Genomic DNA, 23,243 nt, shown 5'->3' on the forward strand with positions numbered 1-23,243 from the left:
CACTGCGTACGGATGGGATTTATTCGTGATACCTCTGTGGGCCCCTCCATGGGCCGATTGTGACGATTTAGAACTTCTATAATCGAAGCTATTCGTCAACATCTTGGTGTGTAGTGTAAACGGCGTAGTATTATCATCAGTAGTGTGAGTTGTATGTGTATACCGGGCTTGGCCGCGGCATTTTGTCCCGATCGTGGTCCTGGCGCTTTCTAGGGACATTTGAGGTCCTGCTCACAATTTATCCCGTCCCTTCAGATCTGCCTCCCAGCAGAGGTTTACAGACCTTTACGGAAGATTAAGAACGCCCCAGCCCCATTCTTCGAGACGCCGTAATGGAAGGCCCTGGATTAGCAGTGGATCTAGCTCAAACCTCTGATAGTTTGTGGCCGCTTCCAAGCTTAGCCCTGATATCATCATTCTGACTATAGTAGCGCATGGGCTGGTCTCTAGCATTGGGAAGGTTGTAAGCCGCAGAGGTTACTGACTCCAAGCCTTTTTACCACTAAAACATCATATTGACAAACGTTGTTACTGCTCGTGCTGGACGCAGTGTGCAGGTCATATTTGTTGAATTGCCTCAACGACAGTCATAGCGGCATAAATTGTACGTCCAGATGATGCTATGCTCACCCCGTTGACAAATCTCATGTTCAACTCAAATTGCTTCCCTTCATGATTCCAACCCTCTCTTCCCCTTCCAGCTGGTTATTCCACGACTGAAAGGACGCCTATGGTACGAATATGTCTTATAACAGAAACATGATAGTGGATTTGGTCTAAGGTAGAAAGAGAAAGGTAACGTCGGAGGTGAATACTAATGTCCTCCGGGGCTGGAGGGGATGGACAGCCAATTACTACGCGGCTGGACGGGGCTAAGACAATCATAATAGTTGATAATTGGTTCATTCCCAAGTACTGCCTGACTGCATCTTGTTGCTTTACTTCAAATCATAAAGTTCTAGAAAACATGATTATAATTGTAGATGATTTGAGCTGTAACTATGTAGTTATATAGTCAGGGAATGACCGATGAACACACTCAAAATGAGGGCAATCATTTCAAAGAACATCAACACTGATTGTGACTGACCTTTTCTTGCGCACTTCCACAGCGAAGAGAGCCATCTCGGCCTTCTAGACTCTCGAGCATGGGCCCCACATAGTTCCTTTTGCCCCAAGCGACGTACTAAATAGCGGAAATGAGTAGGAAGCCAGCAAAACAAGAGAAGCATAATTCAGATAGCTATTAGATCAATCGATGCAAATGACGAGGTGCCAAACTCACATATACGAATAACATTACAAAACCGACCGAGAGGTCCTAGATTGAAAGATCCTTGCTTGACCTCGCTGCGACGACGAAGGAACATAGAGACTGCAACAAGACTCGCATAACTTAGAGTCAAGAAGATGACGCCGACACCAGAAAAGGCATTGAAAGCAGCGCTTGAGCCAAAGTATATGCACCCGAGGATAATTTGGGTGACCATCCCCAAAGCCATCGCGTTAAGAGGAACGCCAAAACGCTGGTCGACTTTCTTCCACCACCCAGATCCAGGGATGGCACTATCTCGCGCAAAGGCCCAGGTGCACCTAGAAGTGGCTGTAACACAGCAGATGCCGCAGGTTAAACCAAGAACCAACGGCGGAATTAGAAGGCAAATGCGCCTGCAGAGTTTCCCGTGACGGATTTGATGATTGTTGGAACTGGTTGCGCGGATGCAATGCTTGCTAGCATTGATATATCGGGGAGCACGAAAGCGACTGGAAGTAGGAAGGCGAGACCGGCTAAATTCCTGTTGTTCAGACCCACTCAACTATGATGAAAAAGTCCAGTCCGAGGTGAGGAACATTTCGCTAGGCCATCTGCTCTCGTTGTTATACGGCTTTCTCTCCTTGTTCGTGGTCGGGGGTCGGGGTTTGAGAACCTGAACTTCCCGCAGACCGACGATCTGATATCGAACAATATATGATAATGCAAGTTTCTTACAACATTAAGTCATGACAGAAATACATAATCATCTTATGACAGGTTCATTAAACTGCAACAATATCAATAATGCAACACAAATCGCTGATGTGGGTATTTCAAAAAATGGGTTCGTAATGCGGTGGTGATGCAGGTATTTCCGTGTAGCATGGTGGATTAACCTGCCAAACGTCTGGATCGATGTTATTTTGGCTCTTTTTGAGAATGTGCAGCGGAAACGATCCACTGAGTGCAGTTTGGAGTGGTTTGCGATCAACCAGGCTTTTGTTGTGCACACCAAATGTATCCTCGCTAGTCAAGATATCAAGTTTGAGTCGGTGCTCGACAGTAATCATCATTCTCTGTTGTGTCATGGAAGAGGTATCTTCGTGAACACATGGCAGTAGATGATCCCCTGGTCTGTAGTCGAAGCTGTAGCATTTCAACCCGATCTCTGGGGTTGGAGCCACAGCTCTAGGTATTGCTATGTCGAATGCGATCTCCACAGCGGAGTTCTTTTCTTGATGAGTCTCCTGCTCTTTCACGATTGGATTGTCCGGAGTTCCCCAATACCCGTTCTGATATCCGTGGAACAATTCGCGAGTAAAAGATTCGTCTTCAACCGGCTCGTATTCGGGGGGCTCCTCGTTTCGTGGTTGGCGATAGTCTTTCGCACTTTTAAAGAGTTTTGTCACTTCCTCAACACGCCATTGAATTTTCCGGATTGCGACACATTTGAATTCCAGGGCACGGTTACTGGGTGCAGCTGGTTTTCTGAGAGACACTCTTACAGAAAGTGAAAGGCGTGAGCCCGTACTTGCACCGAGCTTTTGGGTAAGAATAACATCGTTGATCACTTTTGACGTCGGGTATATGCGAGTATGCTGTATCGGATCGCTTCCTGGTATGATTCGGCGAACAATGTTGATTTGCTCGCTGGCACCAATCGCCTCCTCAGCCGCGGTTGTAGTGGAAGCAACTAGATACAGTGATAGCTGGCCCAGATCTGTGACTGTTGTTTCTGGTATGCCAGCCGGAATGGGTATCAAAAAGGGTATCTTGTGGATGTTGCCTTTGTCGGGAGAATAACCCACGTGGATGTCAGATAGAACTGTTGGTACGCATAATGCCACCTCTTCGATAAGCGAGCAGTGACGGGTCATATGGGCTGGATGTAGCTGTGGGCTCAATGAAAGAAGACGACTAATTCGACTCGAAAATGGTTCATGTTCTTTGATCCCATCTCGGTTGGAGATAGAAAGCAAAAGAACGAGAGAAACTTGTAGTCGGCTCAAGCCGAGTAGCTCTGCCTCCGTGTGCGCTGTTAGAATCACTGATCCACAAATAGGATGGGAGAAACTGTCTCCATTATAGTCGAAAAACATATCATGAGTTGACGGGAGCTCTAACCCTAGGCGCACAGTGCCCATCGCTATGGTGGTTGGAAAGATTGGATGAACTTCATCTGCTCGAGACTTGGATCTCTGTATTCATGTATTCATGTACTCATGTACTGAAAGAGCTCTGTACTAAGCTTGCAAAACCAATCACATCCCTGGGGTTCGCATATTTGATCCATCAAAGAACTACTTCGTAAAGCATACGCTAGTCCATAACAGGCAGCCAAGACTAGAGAATAGAGTTTAAAGTGGATCGTATATCGGACCAGCATCCGCCTCGTCTGTTTGGACTTGGAAATGATACTCCCTTTGGTCTCTAGCAAATGGGCTATCAGGCTTCAGAGGTAGGGGTGTGTCGGCCTTAAAACTTGTAGCATTAATAGGGGGTTTCTATTCTATCTGCCTTCTCAATTGTCTTGATCTCAAGTTAAACTTCCTTGCTTTTATATTCGGTTCATAAGGTAGAGACATTCCTGAATTATGATATCACTCTAAGGCTCTTTACTTGAAAAGTGAGCTTGAGTCTACTAAAAGGTAGGTAAATCTTAGGTGAAAATCAGATAAGAATTGGGCTAGAAGTCAGGTGAGCAAGACATAAGTTGGCAGACAGCTTTCAAGGCTTAGTGACCAAAAAGTCTCAATTGATCGTCAATTTCTTAAGGCCTTCCAAGCTTGTATCAGAGCTGAATGTATCTTTGAAATACTTCCTCGTCGCAGCCATGGTCGTCTGCAACTTTGCCCTTTCTTAGAATTACTCAACTTGCGTTTTTTGCCTTTGTCTTATTCTCGTAGCGTCAATACCTTTGTGGTTATATAGCAGCTAAGCCTGTAATTCCGTTGTTGTTATCTCCACTCAGGCAACTAGGCAGGCTATTCAACCTTAGAAGGTCGAACCTATTCGAGCAGACACTTGATTGTATAGCTGTTATAAACCTAGCGAGGTAACGGGAAGGCGAAAGGCAAGTCTACTGTAGAAGAGCCTTTGATCTCCCTAGGTATGAACGAAACTATGGCGAACGAAGGATGATTTTCGTTCGTCTAGCTTACTATGTGTTCAGATTAGCCGGTAGTGTAATAAAATATAGCCATCGATCTTCAACGGAATATCAGCGTCTTCGTACCTTGGTAGTCGTTTCCCTGGATGCTTAGTCCGAGAACCATTGCATAAATATGTCACGATAAATGTTTATGTAGCTCGTATTATAGTTCTAGTACCGGGCTCCGGGAGGACGACAAAGGAGATATAAATATATGTATATAGTCTGTCTCCGTTAGTCTGTATAGTATTTCATAGAAACATCGAGTCTTTTTGTTCATAAAACCTGTACAAAAGTCGACTAACAGTAAAATTATGACTATAATAAATTCTTTAATCTAGTTTTACGCACTTAATGGCCTAGGCCATTATAAATCTACCGACGGAGTATTTAGGGTAGAAATATATTTTTCTTAAGAACAATTTTCCCCTGGCTTTTCTATTCATTCACAAGATGGCTTGACACCATCACTACCTCCGTATTTCAATTGGCTAGAGCGTGCGGCTTGTCAGCATTCCCATTTTCGATACTAATATTAAAAAACCCACTGAAAACCCTCAAGTTCTCTGTCCGATAATCGCAACCTTGGAAGGCTGCCGTCGATTCCCGCCGGAGGTGGCTAATCTTACTTTTCGTTCCCCTAGCTAGTTTCCGCACGATTATTTCTATGAGATTTCTACTCGCACTTGCATTGTAATCTTTAAAGAGGCCAGCTTTTTTCATTGCGAGTTTTAATTCAATTCTTTTAATGGAGGGCATAAAAATCAGAGTACCCGCGAGCGATGTAAAGGAATGGACATGTGAAAAGGAAGGATTTGGCCGAAGGGCCAATTAGAAGAGACCACAAGGTTTGCAAAGTCAACTTGCACGATTCAGTCTGTAGAAGAGATCTGTAAATATTGCTTTTTAATCTGTAATAAGTCTACCTAAGTGAACCCTTGAAAAGGCAAAAGAAGAGTAAACCACGCCCGAACTGGGTGTTGACCAGAAACTTAGGATTAAATCTATCTAATGAGGTAACCGGTTTTACTAGTGGAATTCATTTCATAATAATTCATACGCACTAGTTACCGTTGGACTCTAGAACTGGACAAGGGGGGTTGGTTACATGCATTCGACCTACATATCATCCATAAATGCTATCACTAACTCCGGTGATATTTATTTAAATCACTCGAGCGATGGAATCCGAATTACTTTCATCAAAATGCAACCTTGAACCCGTCGATCTACATGACGAGGCCCAATTCCGCGAGCTCCGACGACAACGTACCATATGTGGCTGGGATTTCGATCCACACACCTTGCAAAAATGGAGAGACAACAATCATCTCAAAAAGCTATTCTGGATTACCGTCCCTAACACAAACACCAACGAAGCAAGTATCCGCACTGGTCACATCTCGCTGAACAAACTCCCTGGTCTACTCGAACCGGATATGGCGAAAGAGAACGAGGTTGAAATCTCCATAAGTTCTTTCTTCATTCTACCAGAGTATCGCCGGTTACGACTCGGGAAGCGTGCTGTGAAAATGTTGGAGCAGCTGGCAGTAACTGAGCCATTTGGTGATTCCTGCTGCCGGTACATCACATTAACAGCGCTGAGCAAAAGATATATCTACGATGAGGCGCCGGAATGGAGAGGAATCTGGCAGCGACTGGGGGAGCCGCTGCCGTCATTCAGTATCCAGGAGTGGTACGAGAGTCTTGGGTATGTTAGTTGGAAGGTCGAGCCACTCTACGCAGAAACAGCGATGGATGGAGAGCCTATCACACTATGGGAGGCATTTATGAAAAAGGATCTCCGTGAGAAAAATCGGCGGCCAGGGTGATTGAAAGATTTGCATTGATTTCTATCTATCTATCATGCTATAGAAAGTAAAGCGGGTGGTCTTGTTCCTACCTAGGTACATTATGACGGAGAAAGGCCAGCCTCGAAGAAGAGAGTCCGGCCGTATGTATATACATTCGCTACATGGTTCAAACAACTCTCCATATTGACAACATCTGGCTACCATAGTTACTAAATCAACTAATTCAACACAAAGGTGAAAATTAAAGGTCCAATCGCATTTTCCGTCATAGCATCATCGGTGTTTCATATCTGTCGTAACATCCCGTTCGTTCATCAAGACAAAAACCCCCAAAGATCGCTGAAAGTATACAAAAACATTGCAATCACCAAAAAAACAGCAATCAGCCGCACGGATGTTTTATTTTCTGTGTCATCACAAATTCGTCAATTTCCGGAACCAACTCGACTTCTTCGCCGAACCGGGCGGAGGTGGGCCCCCCTGCCGACTCCCAGGCCGCGATCTCATCCCCCGATCACGCTCATAATCACCACTCCCAGAACTGCTCTTCACACCTTCACGCCGAGAGTCTCTGCGTCTGGATCGCACATCATCAATATCCTCATCGGGATACTTAGCACGACGTCTAGCCTTCCGTCTTGCAGCCCGTCGTGCCTCCTCATCCGAAGAAAGAGAATGCGCATTCCCCCCACTCCCTTCAGCAGGAGGCGGCATATCAATGACAGTAGGCATAATCGGTGGCGGTTCAGGCGGTTCATCAGCTTGCCCATAAACCCATGAAGAAATTTTATCTTTGCCATTGCCACCACTCATATATGGAGCCCTAGCTGGTTCAGGTGCAACCTTGGACTTGCGACGCCTCGCTCGATCCTTAGGATCTTCACGCGAACTGCGCGCACGACGATCTTCTCCATCCAGAACATCCTCTCGTTCCTCGCGCACACGTCGTCGACTCATCTTCGCAGCCATAATTTCTTCTTCGCGAAGGCGCCGCCGCTCACGACGCTCAGCCGCTTCAGCAGCAGCAGCAGCTTCAGCTGCGGCCTCAGCGTCTCTCGCCTCCTGTTCTTCGCGCATACGCCGTTCTTCGCGAGCAGCGCGTCTAGCGCGCTTTTCTTCACGCAATCTTTCCTCCTCTTCTTCCTCGCGAGCGCGCTGCTCGCGAGCCCGCTCTTTCCTTCTCGCGCGTCGCTCCTCGGCTTCCCGTGCTTCGATATCGCGCGGCTCAGAGGGCGCTTTGCGAGATCCGCGACGCGAGTGTCGTGCTGCGCGTCGCGCTTCGATATCTTCGGCTTCTGTTTCCGCTGGGCCGGGCGCATCCGTGACGAAGCCTTCTGCATCTGTGTCTGGGCGGACGGAGCCACGTCGTCGGTCTTCGCGACGGGCTCGGCGGGCTGCTTCGCGCTCAGGGTCTGGTGGGTACCGCGGGTCATCGTCGCGGTAGGAGCGGGACTTTCGTCGATCAGGCATCTCGGGCCGTTCTGGGTCTGGTGGGTACCGCGGGTCGTCGTCGCGGTAGGAGCGAGACTTTCGTCGCTCGGGCATCTCGGGCCGCTCTGGCTTTGCGCTCTTTCGGAGTGAGCCAAAGAGGCCCATCAGGCCTCCTGTCTCTTGCTTCTTTGGTGGGGCGGTGTTTGAACGCTTTAGGCGGCGTTCGCGTGGTGCATCGACAAAGCCCATGTCGTCGGGTCCTGACATTACGTCTGGGACTGGTTGCGCTTGGTCTGCGTCTACCATGACGGGTTCTTCGTCTTCAGGTCTTGATCGTGACTATAATGTATTATTAGTAGTGAAAGGACTGAGCTATTCGCACGACATACCTGTCTCTTTGGCTTGCGCCTCGATCCTTTAGAACCCTCTCTCGGTGAGTGACCCTCGGCATCCTCCATATCTACGACAACAAGGTCATCATCCTCGATCGCATATGGATCACGAGCTAGTATTGAGAAAGTCAGCCAAATGCAACTAAAAGGAAAGTATGAGCCACATACCGGATTTCCGCCTTTCCGCGCGGGGCCGCTCACGTCGAGCCTTAGTATTCATCCCCATCAACTTGGCAGCCTTATCCGAGACCTCCATTTTATCTTCAGTTGGACTAGGCATAGCTTTCTCTTCATCGAAAGAAGCACGTCTAGACATAGGTTTCGACGAAACAGCCTGTTTGCGGGTGGATTTGCTTTTGGACTGGGGCGTACCCAGAACCATGTTAGCCAAGGCCACGCCACGTTGATTCTTCGACGGACGACTCTCTCGTTCTCGTCGCTTTTCCCGATCGGAAGATGACTTTTCGACTTCCGGTTCCGGTTCTTTAGGTCGAGCCTTGCTAGGTTTTGACCGTGTGGCACCTGGAGACCGGTCGCGCGTAGACTCTTTCTTCTTGGCATCCTCATCGCGCGGCTTGTCTCTTTTCGTGAGCTTTTTGGGTGGAGGTGCGACAGGGAAGAAACCCCAGCCGTGTGAGCTACGATCCACGCGGGCTCGTTCTTTCTTCAAGGGTTTTGCGGGCTCTTCGGCTTCTGGTGGCGCTGCGGAAGGGGCACCTTTTTCTTCTGGTTCCTCGGGTGCTGGGTCGGGCTCAGCTTCGGGCTCAGGCTCCGGTTCAGCTTCGGGTTCAGGTTCAGGTTCCGGCTCTGGTTCGGGTTCTGGAGCTGGCTCAGGCTCAGCCTCAGGTTCTGGCACTGGCTCCTCCGGTGGAGGAGTGGGCTCCTTAGCCGCCGCTGCAGCGGCAGCAGCTGCCACCCTCTCAGCCTCGGCCTTTTTATATTTCTTGAGTTCTTTCTTCGACATTTTTGAAAGATCTGGCGCCGGAGGCTCCGGTTCTGGCTCTGGCTCCGGTTCGGGTTCAGGTTCAGGCTCGGGTTCAGGTTCAGGTTCAGGTTCTGGCTCTGGCTCTACATCATCGCCGAAATCAGGGAAACTGCCTGGCAGAGAATCCTCCTTGGTCTTGGACTTAGACTTGCTCTTCTTTGCCGGGGCAGGCTCCTCAGCAGGTGGTTTTGGTTCCGGCTCTGGCTCGGGCTCAGGCACTGGTTCGGGTTCAGGCACAGGCTCGGCCTTCTTTTTCTTCGCCAATTTTTCCTCCCTCGCTTTATCCTTCTTGGCCTGCTCCAGTGCTTTGATACGCTCGGCGACGCTTAGCTTAGAAGTCTTCTTGGAACTCTTGACGGGAACAGGCTCCGGCTCTGGTTCAGGTTCAGGTTCAGGCTCTGGCTCTGGCTCTGGCTCTGGCTCAGGTTCTGGCTCAGGTTCTGGCTCTGGCTCTGGTTCAGGCTCAGGTTCTGCAGGGGGATCCTCGCCTACATCAATGAGATCCTCCTCAAGAGGCTCTGGCTCCTTCTTCTCTTCCTTAGTCTTCTTGCTAGCCTTGGATTTACTTGTGCTACCTCCAGTAAAGCTTGACCAGAAGCTTTTCTTTTCCTCCTTGGGAGACTCAATGGCCTTTGTAGTCTTCTTGGTCCCCTTTGAGGTCTTGGGTGCCAGTTCTGCCCATACATCGTCACCATGGTCATTGAAGGATTCCGGCTCTGGTGTCAAGCCCTGAGCAGGTGGTGTTGGTGCAGGTGGAGGAGGTTCGAGTTCTAGACCCTTCTTCTTCTTTTTCTTCTCCTTCGCTGGCCCCCAGATACCCCAGGAGTCTTCTTCGGCGGGCTTTTCAGGTTCGGGTTCGGGCTCAGGCTCGGGTGCCGGTTCTGGCTCTGGCTCTGGTTCAGGTTCAGGCTCCGGCTCCGGCTCCGGCTCCGGCTCTGGCTCTGGTTCGATAATTGGTTCTGGGACCACAGGTGGCTCGTCGGAGGGAAGCTCGAAATCTTTGCCAGGGATGGGAAGACCCTTCCTCACCAATTGCTTCTCTCGCTTCTTACGCTCCTTGGAGGATAGTGTACGCCAACCCTCATATAGAGGATCGTCATGCACGGCTGGCTTTGGCTCCGGCTCGGGTTCAGGTTCAGGTTCAGGTTCCGGCTCTGGTTCTGGCTCTGGCTCCGGCTCTGGCTCCGGCTCTGGTTCAGGTTCCGGCTCGGGTTCCGGCTCTGGTTCAGCTTTGCCTTTTTTCTTCTTCTTATCCTTTGTCGAGATTCCCCAGGCGGCAAAGACATCTTCAGGCTCCTTGGCTTTTGGTATTTCCTCTACTACAGGCTCCGGCTCCTTGGACTTTTTGTCTTTCTTTCCACTAGTACCCCATCCACCCATCCAATCGTCACCGGCTGATGGTGGATCTGGGGCTGGCGGATCTAGGTCAGCTAGAAGATCGATCTTCTTTTTCTTCTTGTCCTTTGTCTTGACTGGAACATTCCAGCCCCAATCATTCTCGGGCTCAGCGGGTGGTTGAGTTTCCTCAACTATCGGTTCAGGTTCAGGCTCCGGCTCCGGCTCTGGCTCCGGCTCTGGCTCTGGCTCAGGTGCAGCCGCAGCTTGCGCTGCCGCCTGCTCTTCCGCCTCTGCAACCGCCTTTGCATAAGCATCATCCTCGTCCTTCCACTTTTTTTCCATCTCCTTCTTCGCTTTGCGCTGCTCCTTCTTCGACATTCCAAGGTACCAAGCTTCTTGAGTGAAATCCGTTCTGGCAGGAGGCGGAGGTGGAAGTGGCACAGGCTCGAATGCTGGGACTGGTTCCGGTTCGGGTGCTGGCTCTGGCTCGTCTTTCTTCTTCTTATCCTTGGTTTGTATATCCCAGCCATCCCAGTTGTCTTCTTGTTTGGCGGGCGGAGAGCCAAGGTCGCCAAAGTCGAATTCACCCTTTCCCTTCTTTTTGGACGTGGCCCAGGGATTGCTGTCCTTGGCTTCCGCTTTAGGAGGCTCACTGAGAGGATCACCTTTGCCACCGGTAGTCCAGTCTTTGCCCCAACCCCCAAAGCTGAATCCAGTTCCTCCAGTCTTTGGCGCCGGGGTATCAAAGTTCAGGTCCAGCTGAGGTGCGCCATCGTTTAGACTTATATCCTGGAAACCTCCAGGCGGTGCTTCGTCCTGCGACATTACTTAGAATTTCCAGCTTGACGAAAGGCACCGTTGATCTTACCTTCCCCTTCTTCTTTTTTCCTACACTCGCAAAGCCAGCCCACGAGTCATCGCCACCACCACCATTTCCCTCAGCCCAGCTGAGATCATTGTTAGCGGAAGCTTCTGCCGCCTTTCGTTCTTCCTCCTCCTTGGCAAGTCTCTCCTCCTCTTCCTCTTGCTCTTTCTTCTTTTTATCCTTTTTGCTGCCACTCACGTTCCAGTCGTCACCCCAGTCGTCACCCCCACCCCCTTCACCATTGCCGTCCCCAGCACCGCCCGCATCACCACCGCCGTCTCCACCATTGGTATTGTCATCTCCGCCATCCCCACCGGACTCGGCCGGTGGAGGCGGAGGGGGAGGCGGAGGCGGAGGCGAAGGTGGTGCTGCTTTTTTTGCAGGGGCGGGCTTTTTCTTCTTATGTTCCCTTACACCCGTAATGTTCTCAAAGTCAATACGTATATTCAGCATGCGATCTTTCAGCACTGCCGATGACCGAGTCTGCGATTTTTCCCGAGTGGTGGGTACTGCGTAAACGATAGATTGTCGCTGTGCCAGCGGAGGCAGAGCAGTATATTCCGGAGGAAGGTCATGGATCACATCGTCGTAAAGCGGAGGCAGGTCGTACAACGGAGGCTGCGAGCGAGTCAGAGAGCGAGAACTCAATGCACCCACATCAAGATCTCCTTTTGAGTAGCGATTCTGCTCGCGGAACCGTTTCTCGAAAGTAGTCCAGCCCTCTTCGAGGACTCGCTCCGTCTCCATGTCCATCTCCAGATCAAAATGCGTGCATGCGTATGCGTCTTCGTCGTTCCACGCCCATGCGCGATACCCCACAATCGCAGCCATGGGAGTCACATGCGCCGATTCACGGCCCGATCACTGTGTTTGCGCGATATGAGACGGACGCATCTGTTGGGTTTTGGGCGGTCCTGCGGTGGAATCTCGTTGGTGCGGTACGTTGCGCGAGGTTCCTCGGGGAGCAATTATGGGTGTTTATTGAGTTGTTTGTGAGATGACAGGGTCTCCTGCACGACCGGCGCGACTTCTGTTGGGAATTAGAGTATGGCCCTGGTATGTGAAGCAAGATTTATCGTATATAGAAATTTGGTATTCAAGGGAGGAGGTAGGGGGAAATGGGAGAAAGTTAGAGGATTCAAAGAGGGATAATCAGGCGGTGGAGGTGAAGATCATTCCTTTAAGTGACTTTGTATAGTCCGAGTCCGCTCGACTGCAATGGAAACGTATACATTGAAATTCTTTCAAATCAGAACTGTCATCTCTCATGTTCTCTATTTAGTTGATCACACCTGAAATTCTGGACTATCTTGGAAAATTGATTCATTCAATTTGATCATGTACTTAATATTAAGACTCTTACTCACCCTCCCCAAAAAAGCCCTGGAGAAAAAATTAGAAAAAGAAAACATAAACAAAAGGCTGGGAACAAAAGTCAAATATACTTTACAGCCATACAAATTGGCATAATGTAGTCCACATTCCCATTCTTTGAAATTTCTTCTAATCCAATCTGCATAGCATACTTCATAAGCACCTCAAAGCCATGTTGCACAGACCAACGTACAGAACACATGCAGCCTGACAGTCCTATCGATAACGAGATCACCCCTCCATCAGCACTGCAGGGAGATCTTAACAAACCACCTTTAATGCGATATGTCGCATGCATTCGAGTTTTCCTTGTTTACTCTGTATTGTGGTCCGATTGAGTACATAATTTTGTGTTGATGTTTTAGTTCACCGCAACCGAGGATACAAATCCCTCATTCCATGGATGCTAAACCCTGTACCCATGGGTGCCCAATAAACTAGCGGGTAAACCCGTCTGCATAGAATAAACAAACATCATTGAAAATGCACATCGGTCTACTTATTATAGTGTTGAATAAGTAATACAGTAACAAAGTACATTGTCGAGTCTCGAAGACTCCATTTGTGGACTCAAATATGTAGTTCACGAACATGCATGCACTCACATCCTCAAAATGCACCAAATATAACCTTGGAAATCCCCCCACGCGTATTCAGGCTGTTGATAGCACTCCCTCTGCACATGCTAGAACAATCTTACAGTCTACATGTAATCTACTCGATACAAATTACTCCCTAAAAAGAGGGCGTCTGCAAGTGCACCAAATCCCTTGCTCACCGCCACTTGGGCTTCGGAGTAAAAAATCCACCAGTGCGGGGGTAGCGGAGAGACTGTGGCAACCGATATGGTGATTAGCTCTGACTCATTTGAATCAGAAGTAACATGCGATGAAATTCGGGAGATGAATTGGGCAGCTGGATTGGAAATATATTGTTTTACATGTGGCAAGAACGTTCCACTACATACATATCTGTGTGGAGGTATTTGCGAGCCTCACGCGATGAAAGCAGAAAAACAAAAAAAGACGAAAAACCATTGACCCGAGAAGCTACAATACACCGACAAGGAAACGTAACCGAGCGACAAGAGAAGCAGACGCGGTAAAACACAAGACCATCTGAGCTCGCCTTGTGAAAACTTCAAAACACCATCACGCAGGAGATCGATATCCCAAAATCAAGTCTACTAAGACTTGTCTTTAAGAGCCCTGGGGATATATCCATAGACTTCCTCGTGCTCTTTGACGTACCGTGCTCGATCTTCGTCCGCCAATTTTTGGTAGCGCTAGGGGCAGATTAGCATTGGATCCTACATATATTTGAGAGATCTTACCTGTTTGTCCGACTCGGGGATATCCTTCCATTGCCGGCCAACCGTGGAAACGGCATTCTGCCAATCGCCTTCAAAGTCACCGGAATTGAGGCGCTCAGTCGCATAGGCCAGGTAGGCGGTGATTGGTTTCTTGATGTGGCGGTCATCTTTGAGCTGCATGTATTTCCTTCCCCTGGGAGTGGTGTTGAGAGTGCGGAAAAGTTCTCGGCGGGCAATGTTGGCCTGCTTGATCTGGAGAGGTGTGTGGGAATTGATCCAAGCCTGGTAGGCTTCCGCATTGGCGATTGCGTTTTGCTTGGCCTGTGCCTCAAGTTGCTGTATCATGGATTAGCTTACTGCTGCAAAATGAGAAACTAAAGGGGACAAACCTGTCTCTCCTCAGCACCCATGTTCTTCGTCATTTCAGAAACTAGCTTGAATGCCTCTGACATATTCGTGTATTGACCTTTGAGCTGGGGCACCTTCGCCTGCATAGCACAGGAGTGGAAAGTAGAGGGGAGCTTCTTGGGCGGCGTCAGTGCAATTGCCTTAAGCTCTTTGATATGGGCCTTCTCCTGTTTGATATCCCTAGCTTCTTTCTCCTCCTTGGTCAGGCGCGGGCTCCGCTTCTTGGTCTCGGAATTCTTGTCTTCGGAACTCTTGGCCTTGGGTTTCTTGGCCGTCTTTCTATCAGTGGTAGTGGTTGCGAAAGCATTGGACTGAACGAGGAATCGGACCGGCAACGCAGCCTGAAGCTGTGGGCGTGCTTGGGTGTATTTGGTGGACAAACAAAGGCGACGGAGCTGGGTTTGCATGCTGGTCACGCCGGTAGGGAGAGGGATAGCAGTGCGGTGCATGCGTTGCATGCCCCCCCGGGCGACGGTCTGCCAAGACATGCTATAGATTTTGTTGAGAGCAGATTAAGCAAATAATTTACTAGTAGTGGGAGGTCAAATTAAGAATTGAATTGCAATACCTCAGAATTGCAGAGCTAACTGACGCAAGCGGAGGAGGTTGTTTTTGAATCGCGGCGCGCCTGCGTCGTTTGGGCCTATTCCGCATTGGGTTAGTACATCATTACATAAGCGATTCTCGATTCCGAGCTTTGAAGGTTTGCATCATCACAGGCGCCTGGGCGACGATTAAGCGATATCAATCAAACGTTTTCTAAACGGCCTTAGGCCTCACAAACCCACCTAAGACGTGTTTGCGCAAGTGCGCTCTTACTCCTCTCTTAGTTCGCTCCGTGTCCCGGGTGCTTTTGCGTTCCAGTAACACTCACTAATCAGCCTGCAACAATGGCTCGCCACGGGGATACTCGCTCACCATCACCTGTAGGCAGCACATACTCTTCATCCCGACGCCGCAGAGACGATGATCGTTATGATCGAAGCAGGCGGGATGATGGGCGCGGCTATCGCCGATCTCGCAGCCCCGAGGTACGTTTGACGCATTGCCAACTCATTCTCCCTGTGAAAAATGCTCATATTCGCCATACTCAGCGTCGATACCGCGGTAGTCGTGGAAACCCTCGTGACAGAGATGGATACCGTCGGCGATCCCCAGACCGGCGGGATGAAGACACTTACCGACCACCTCGGAGGGACCAACCAGTAGACCGCCGTCGTTCCCGAGACAGAGATGACGAACGTGATTTTCGACGTGACAGACATACCCGGCCTAGGCGAGATGACTCCCGTGATCGCGACCGCAGACGGACAGATGATGCTGCTGATGTGAGACCTAAGTCTAGACGGGATAACAGCCGGGCTTCGAACCAACGGTCAATCTCCAAAGCTCGAGAGGTAAGCCACCCAGACAATGCTCTCTGTGAGATAATTGATACTAATGGTATTCCTCAGCAATCAAAACAATCCACACCTGTCCCGGCCGCCCAGACCGACGAAGAGAAGAAAGCAGAGAGACTCGCCAAACTTGCGGCCTGGAAGCAGAAGCAAGCGGCTGAGCGTGAAAAGAAACAACAGGAGCAAGTGGCAGGCGATCCCAAAGCCATATTAGATGCGATTGACCGCAAATCAACTCTTTCCTCAGCTGTCGGCTCACCGCAGACTCCCGCAACTCCTGCCGAGTCTGAAGCTCCACCTTCATACCCCGGCAAGTTTAATCCGAAGGCAATTGCCAAATCCTCCACAACCGCTGCTGCTACTGCCGCTCCAGCCGTCCTCGGGACCGATGTCACTCTCCCGGCATCTGTAACAGCTCCCCCCGCAAAAGGCCTCACAGCAACTGCCGCTCCGCCTGCCAAGTTACCCGGCCCTCTCAAGGCCAAAGGCAATGTCAGTGGCTTTGGGTTAGGTGCCAGACCGGTCTCCGAAGCAGAAAAGCAGTCTGCACCCAAAACCTTGGGCTTCGGTGACGAAGAGTCCACTCGCAAAAAGTTGGAACGACTGCCAACACCCCCGCTTGAAGATGGGAAGGATTCTAGCGCACAGGCCGACGATGCTGGTGAGGATGATGATGTAGACATGCAGGACGAACAGACAGAGGAAAACGTCGCTGCGGTAGCTCGCGCGGCAGCTGAACGACGAGACGAGCGGCTGCAAAACCAAGAAAACGGAGATGTCCTGATGGAGGAAGCAACCAACGGTCAGGATGGTTCTACCCCCATGGAGGTTGATGAAGCTGAAGAAATTGACCCTCTCGACGCGTTCATGTCTGAATTGCAAGGAGCCCTGCCACCAAGAAAGACACCCGTGGCTTCGTTTGCTAAGAAGAAGCCTGATCAGCAACCCGAGGCTTTGTTCGGCGACGAGGATGACATCGAATTCAGCGCTGTGGGTGATGAGAACGCGGGGGACGTCCTTGCCATGGCGGCCAACAAGAAAAAAAAGAGAGAAATCCCCGTTGTTGACCACACCAAGACCGAGTATGAGCCGTTCCGGAAGCAGTTCTACACCGAACCTTCCAATCTTGCCGATATGACAGCGGAGGAGGTCGCAAACCTGCGCCTTGAACTGGACGGGATCAAGATCCGAGGTTCTAACGTCCCCAAGCCTATTCAAAAATGGTCACAGTGCGGCCTGGGCGTGCAAACACTCGATGTGATCCAGAAGCTCGGCTATGAAAAGCTGACATCTATTCAAGCTCAAGCAATTCCCACGATCATGTCTGGTCGCGATGTCATCGGCGTCGCAAAGACTGGTTCCGGAAAGACTGCAGCCTTCTTGATCCCTATGTTCCGACACATCAAAGATCAGCGGCCCATTACTAGTACAGAAGGTCCTATCGGTTTGGTGATCTCACCTACCCGTGAATTGGCCACTCAAATCCACAAAGACTGTAAGCCTTTTCTGAAGGCTTTGGGTTTGCGCGCTGTCTGCGCATATGGAGGCGCCCCCATCAAGGATCAGATTGCCGACTTGAAACGAGGAGCCGAAATTGTTGTTTGTACCGCTGGTCGTATCATTGATCTGCTTGCCGCAAATGGAGGACGAGTTCTCAACCTCCGCCGTGTGACATACGTCGTCATTGATGAGGCCGATCGCATGTTTGATATGGGCTTTGAACCTCAAGTCGTGAAGATCATGGCCAATATTCGACCCGACCGTCAGACTGTGCTCTTCTCCGCCACTTTCCCCAAGAACATGGAATCTTTGGCCCGCAAAACATTGCACAATCCCGTTGAGATCACGATCGGAGGCCGAAGTGTCGTTGCACCGGAGATCACTCAAATCGTCGAAGTTCGCAACAATGATCAGAAGTTTGTCCGCCTGTTGGAGCTGCTGGGAAATCTGTATTCGGACGACGCGCATGAAGATGATCGCTCATTGATCTTCGTGGATCGCCAAGAGGCTGCTGATGATTTGCTCAAGGAATTGATGCGAAAAGGCTACCCATGCATGTCAATTCATGGTGGTAAAGACCAGGTCGACCGTGACTCTACCATCCAGGATTTCAAGGCGGGTATTTTCCCCGTTCTGGTCGCTACATCTGTGGCTGCTCGTGGATTAGATGTCAAGCAGCTCAAGCTTGTTGTCAACTATGACGCACCTAACCATTTGGAAGATTATGTTCATCGTGCCGGCCGTACTGGTCGTGCCGGAAACACCGGAACCGCAGTCACATTCTTGACCGAGGAACAAGATCGCTATGCGGTTGATATCGCCAAGGCTCTCCGTCAAAGTGGGCAAGAGGTTCCGGAGCCTGTTCAAAAGTTGGTTGACTCGTTCCAGGAGAAGGTCAAATCTGGAAAAGAGAAAGCAATGGGATCTGGCTTCGGTGGTAAGGGTCTTGACCGGCTTGACGATAAGCGTGCAACAGAACGAAAGCGTGAGCGAGCAACTTACAAGACTGGGGACGGTGATGATGAAGAGGAAGAAGAGAAAGAAGACAACGAGGAGGAATCTGAAGAGCGCTTCAACAAGGCCTTGTCATCTGTACAATCTGCTGCTGCCCCTACCCCCTCTTCCGCTTCTCTTCCTGGTGTACCAAAGGGTATTGATTTGGATGGAAAGATTACCGTGCATCGCACTGAGAAAGATCCAAATGGCGGCAAGAATCCGCTCGACAAGGTTGGATCCGCAGTGGCTGATATTCACGCACGCCTCAGCCGTGCGGGTGTCATGAGATCCGGTGTACCCATTGATAATCGTGGACCCGATGCAGGAGCATTCCATGCGACAATGGAAATCAATGACTTCCCCCGTAAGTTCATGTTACCCAATGAAAAAAAGGTGAAAATAATTACTCACAAATTTCGTTTACAGAAAAAGCACGTTGGGCCGTCACTAATCGTACCAACGTGGCTAAGATCTTGGAATCTTCCGGAACATCCATCACAACAAAGGGTAACTTCTATCCAAACGGGAAGGAGCCTGCGGCTGGAGAACTCCCTAAGCTGTACATCCTGGTCGAGGGTGAAACGGAGATTTCGGTTACCAACGCTATGCGCGAACTTATGCGTCTCTTGAAGGAGGGAACTATTGCCGCTGCAGACAGTGAGGCGCGCGCGCCTGTTGGTGGCCGCTACAATGTTGTTTAATCTCAAAGCCGGCATCCTCAATAATGAATAGTGTACAATACGAACCAATTCCTAGGCCTAGGATTTCGTGGCTCCATAAATTCAAACCTTGATATTCTAACTTCTACATTGTACGCATACATAAGAACTAGCCTAAAGATCATCTTGTACCTCCGGCATAATCACCCAATAAACAGTGGATTTGATAGACACAGAGCCCCTTAGTGGAGCCGTAAGGCCCTGGGGAGATCATCAAATGACATCATTCATGGAACAAACGGTTAAATATCAGGCCAACGCTTCAAAACTCCCATATAACGCCAAGACTCGGAAACAATGCCACTCGCCTGCTGACATGCAGATTGATCAATCCCAATTTCTGTCCTTAGCAACCTGATCCGCATCCCTAGCATCCCTCTCTGACTGACTAACCTCAGCCAAGGTCTGTGCACCAGTTTTCCCCTTCTGTTTGGCCAATTTGGCCCCAAGCTTGCCTTGACCACCCGAGGCAGCCTCGGCACGTTTCTATAATCGTCAATGAGAATTTTACAATAAATTGCTAAGAATTTAGAACGGAAGCGTACCTGAGCAGCGATAGCAGCATTCGCGCGCGCTTCATCAGCGTTCTCGTGCGCTCCCGAAGCATTCTGCTCAATGTTCCTTCCGTCGCTCCCACTCAGCGTGCGGCCTGGCGTCCCTTTCCAATTTGTTTTTGTTGGAACAGGTGCACGGGGGGATTCTGCATGTTGGCGCGGATTGCTTCCGACTATGCGGCCTGGCTGGTTGAAGTTGTCTGTTTCGTTGCGCGAGCGCGAGCAGATGTTGCCCATCGTGTGGAGTGAGGGGATTGGAGCGGGGAGTTTTGGTTTAGGTGGGTGTTAAGGGTAAGGGGAGGATTGTTAGAGCTTGGCTTGGTGCCAAGAGAGTTGGCGGTGTTAATTAGAGTGGAATTGTCTCGAATAGAATAAGGGCTCTGTGCCTTAAGTTGATCTGTTGTTCATTGATGTTTGAGCTGATAAGATAGTCGGTCCGGGGGAAAGGCGGTGACGGGATAGGGTTAGATTTATATGATGTCGGTATTTGATTCTTGTCCTGTGAGCAGTATGTTCAGTATATTCGGTATGCTCTAGAAATTTGGATATCTATTAGCATGTAAATAATTAGTGTATATAGTCTGCTGATCATCCAATCCTCAGGTACACTGCTACACTACAATGTACTGGAATTATATGCGGGCACTTGAGGCGGATGAGATGGGCAGAAAACTGCTGAGTCATCTATCTGGACCGGGGGAAATCAGATCCGCGGGGGAAAAGAAATTGTTCATCGGAATGCTGGCACCATTTTGAAGGGTTCTATTGATCTTGACTACTCTTTGACTTCTAGGACAGCACCATGTGCTCCTAACGACAATCTCCGGAGGTCAATAACGCGCGACTTTCGATTCGTCCAAAATTTCGAACCATGACGCCCAGTCCCCAAGGTCCCCATCACATCTGCGTCCCGAAGGTCCTCACCACCGCACCGGGAGGTCCCAGTCAACAAGTGATGTCGCCTGGCGCCTGATTCCCTCACCACATTTTCGACTGAGCACTTGATATTATTCCGACTCTCACAAGGTCCTCTTTTGACTCCTCACTTCGTGCTTCCTGCTTCCTGCATGTCGATCCAACCCAATTATCCGATTGCATCGGTTATTCACAGCCGACCAAATTCTAAGCGAATGAGCTGCGAGACAACTCGTATTTTGTGAGAGGACTTCATCACTCGGTATCAATACATTCTGTTAGAACACTATACTTGTGGTGGACGTGGATTTGGGTGGCGTTGCGATCCCCGGTTACGTGATTTGTGAAGTGGAATATTGTACCTGGCAGTCATTCAATATTCCACTAGCGGTCGCACACCTCGGTCCCTCAATTGCTTTTTCCCCGTCTTGTCCCTTTCACACCTTGTGGTCTCTGTCCCTGGCAACCCCGTATTGGCTTTTTCGCCCTAAAACCCTGCCTCTTCCTCCTGAAGTGAACCGTGCACCATGGCGTCTCAACCCAAAGGAGGTGATTTCTGCCTTGAGTGCAACTGGGAAGCCTTCCATATAGATGGCAAGGACACGGTAGATCTATCTGGAAACCCTACGCAACATCATTGGAACTGCTCGGGCCACGAGCTCCCAACACCTTTACCCTCTTATGAAGTCGATGAGGCCTGCTGTGACGTTGACGACTGCGCGCTAGACTGTGGGTCAGCATGCGGTGGTTTTCTGGATTGTGACACTTCCACCGTCTGCTCTGTTGCTCATTGCGAGGACGACAACTGTGAAGATACTAAATGTGAAGATAATCATTGTGATACCACTCATTGCGAGGAAACCAACTGCGAGGAGGATCACTGTGAAAGTATTGACCCTCTTTGCTTCGGTGATCACTGTTGTGATAGTATAGACAGTCAAACCTGTGGATTTGACTCGTTCTTTGGGATCAACACCCCGCTGTCGCTAGACACTGGTATCTTCCCTCCTACAATGATGGGACAACACGACGCCGGACATCCGACGAAGGCCATGGAACATACCTTCCCTGGAACATTTGATCCGAACCAACAGCAAAACTTCTTATCCTCCTACCAAGCCCACGCGACACATTGCGACCAAGATGTACCGAACCACTTCGAATGCCATGACTTCCAGAAGGACTGGCATGGAATGTTCCCAGCGCCCCCAGTTCCGACTCAAACCGAAGTCAACCCGGCAGAGGTTTTCCATATGCTTGGGATGTGCTCTGACTTTTCTGTGTGTCAAGATCAACATGTGACAGGGCAACAAAATGGCTTCGATGCCTTCGAGAAATCAAAAATCGACACATCGAACGCATTTAATTGCTTTGACCATGAACACCAACACCATGCTCACAACCACTTCAAAAACCCCAGCGATCTGAACTTACAGACTACCCGAAAAGGTCCTCATCGCAACCATCATCGTTGCAGATCTCACCACCATACTCATTCCCATCCATACTCTCCCTATTCCCGACAATCACGCTCGAGCATTAGCTCCCACCTCCACTCCAGCCCAGGAGAAACCCCGCCACCCCTCGATGGTGGCGCCTCTCTGACTTCTCCGGAATTTTCTGAGGACAATGAGTCGCATATCTGCAAATGGGCAACGAGCATCCATGGAATCAAGGCTGCTTGCGGGGCTAGATTTGCAGACTCGGGTGCTCTCCAAGAGCATCTCATTGCCAGCCATATGGGTACCGTCAATGGAGCCAAGGGTAATGGGTACTACTGCTGCTGGGAAGGATGCCATCGCCCAGATGAACCCTTCTCGCAGAAGTCCAAACTACAAGGTCATTTCCTTACCCACAGCAACTGTAAGCTCCTTTCATGGTACCATCTTATTTGACTGTGCAAGTTTTTTTTAACATACCATTTAGACAAAAGCTTCGCGTGCACAGTATGTGGCAAGACATTCGCCAGACAAGCCACGTTAGACAGACACGAGCGCAGTCATCGGGGCGACAAGCCTTACAAGTGCAAACATTGTGGTAAATCATTCACGGACAGCAGCGAATTGAGTAAGTTATGTCGAGTCTATCCTTCAGACACAGCGGCTGATCCCCATAGAAACACATTCGCGCACCCACACTGGAGAGAAACCTTTCAAGTGCACCTGGCCTGGATGCAGCTTTACAACGGGCGACGTGAGTATATACACATCCCATGAAAACGAGTACTCATTCTAACACCAAGCAGTCCTCAAATATGTCAAGCCACAGACTTAGTATGCTTCAATCCCTTAAAAAGCGAAAGGTATTTACTGACCCAGTCTAGCACACGGAGAACGAAGACACAAATGCCTCTTCCCAGGATGCACCAAGAGTTTTACAAGACCTGGTATGTCCCACTTATCTCTCTGTCCATTACCATGAGAATACTAACGGCATCCAGACCAACTTAAACGTCACCAAAGAACAACCCACAAACATGAATCCTGCTCAACCCTTCCATCACCAAGCCCCGCCCCCTTCACATTGACCCCCTTTACTCTCGTCTAATCATACACCAAAGAACTATTGTACACGATTATTATGTTTACGACCCAACAGAATATGGCGCTCGCGCGGCCGGGCGTACTATCGGGAAACATTATGGCGTTTGATGAATTTGAGAATCTGAAAGAAAAATTGATACCACCCAGGCTTGATGCCGGGACTTTGCTCTGACTAGTTAATCCCATGTCTTCTCGGACTGGTTTTTCCGAGATGTTTTGCTTGCACATGATTTTATCCGAAGACCGTCTCTACCTTTCGCTCAAAAACACATCAAAGACTGATAGAAGAAAGTG

At 49.7% G+C, this 23,243-nt stretch overlaps 8 protein-coding genes across 8 annotated transcripts; 4 read left to right on the plus strand and 4 right to left on the minus strand.

Moving 5' to 3' along the window:
• Positions 1 to 1,410: 1,410 nt before the first annotated feature.
• On the plus strand, positions 1,411 to 1,686 carry N7529_007770 (uncharacterized protein; the record flags this gene model as incomplete). Its single annotated transcript, XM_057243297.1, has 1 exon — positions 1,411 to 1,686. One exon carries the CDS (start codon positions 1,411 to 1,413, stop codon positions 1,684 to 1,686), a length of 276 nt encoding a protein of 91 aa, XP_057094835.1.
• A 402-nt stretch (positions 1,687 to 2,088) lies between these two features.
• On the minus strand, positions 2,089 to 3,132 carry N7529_007771 (uncharacterized protein; the record flags this gene model as incomplete). The annotated part of the gene is made up of 1 exon (XM_057243298.1): positions 2,089 to 3,132. The coding sequence occupies one exon, from the start codon at positions 3,130 to 3,132 to the stop codon at positions 2,089 to 2,091; it is 1,044 nt and encodes a 347-aa protein (XP_057094836.1).
• A 2,455-nt stretch (positions 3,133 to 5,587) lies between these two features.
• Positions 5,588 to 6,238, plus strand: N7529_007772 (uncharacterized protein; the record flags this gene model as incomplete). The annotated part of the gene is made up of 1 exon (XM_057243299.1): positions 5,588 to 6,238. One exon carries the CDS (start codon positions 5,588 to 5,590, stop codon positions 6,236 to 6,238), a length of 651 nt encoding a protein of 216 aa, XP_057094837.1.
• A 396-nt stretch (positions 6,239 to 6,634) lies between these two features.
• N7529_007773 (uncharacterized protein) lies at positions 6,635 to 12,062 on the minus strand (the record flags this gene model as incomplete). Its single annotated transcript, XM_057243300.1, has 4 exons — positions 6,635 to 7,990; positions 8,041 to 8,156; positions 8,212 to 11,182; positions 11,235 to 12,062. The coding sequence occupies 4 exons, from the start codon at positions 12,060 to 12,062 to the stop codon at positions 6,635 to 6,637; spliced, it is 5,271 nt and encodes a 1,756-aa protein (XP_057094838.1).
• Positions 12,063 to 13,791: 1,729 nt separating this feature from the next.
• Positions 13,792 to 14,813, minus strand: N7529_007774 (transcriptional regulator family: HMG; the record flags this gene model as incomplete). The annotated part of the gene is made up of 3 exons (XM_057243301.1): positions 13,792 to 13,890; positions 13,939 to 14,253; positions 14,307 to 14,813. 3 exons carry the CDS (start codon positions 14,811 to 14,813, stop codon positions 13,792 to 13,794), a joined length of 921 nt encoding a protein of 306 aa, XP_057094839.1.
• A 402-nt stretch (positions 14,814 to 15,215) lies between these two features.
• N7529_007775 (uncharacterized protein) lies at positions 15,216 to 18,919 on the plus strand (the record flags this gene model as incomplete). Its single annotated transcript, XM_057243302.1, has 2 exons — positions 15,216 to 18,582; positions 18,645 to 18,919. 2 exons carry the CDS (start codon positions 15,216 to 15,218, stop codon positions 18,917 to 18,919), a joined length of 3,642 nt encoding a protein of 1,213 aa, XP_057094840.1.
• Positions 18,920 to 19,264: 345 nt separating this feature from the next.
• Positions 19,265 to 19,728, minus strand: N7529_007776 (uncharacterized protein; the record flags this gene model as incomplete). The annotated part of the gene is made up of 2 exons (XM_057243303.1): positions 19,265 to 19,423; positions 19,483 to 19,728. The coding sequence occupies 2 exons, from the start codon at positions 19,726 to 19,728 to the stop codon at positions 19,265 to 19,267; spliced, it is 405 nt and encodes a 134-aa protein (XP_057094841.1).
• A 1,205-nt stretch (positions 19,729 to 20,933) lies between these two features.
• On the plus strand, positions 20,934 to 22,933 carry N7529_007777 (C2H2-type zinc finger protein; the record flags this gene model as incomplete). Its single annotated transcript, XM_057243304.1, has 5 exons — positions 20,934 to 22,269; positions 22,354 to 22,473; positions 22,523 to 22,599; positions 22,730 to 22,792; positions 22,847 to 22,933. The coding sequence occupies 5 exons, from the start codon at positions 20,934 to 20,936 to the stop codon at positions 22,931 to 22,933; spliced, it is 1,683 nt and encodes a 560-aa protein (XP_057094842.1).
• Positions 22,934 to 23,243: the final 310 nt, after the last annotated feature.

This window comes from Penicillium soppii (genome assembly GCF_028829465.1).
Source record: "Penicillium soppii strain IBT 18220 chromosome Unknown utg000006l, whole genome shotgun sequence".
Lineage (NCBI taxonomy): Eukaryota > Fungi > Ascomycota > Eurotiomycetes > Eurotiales > Aspergillaceae > Penicillium > Penicillium soppii.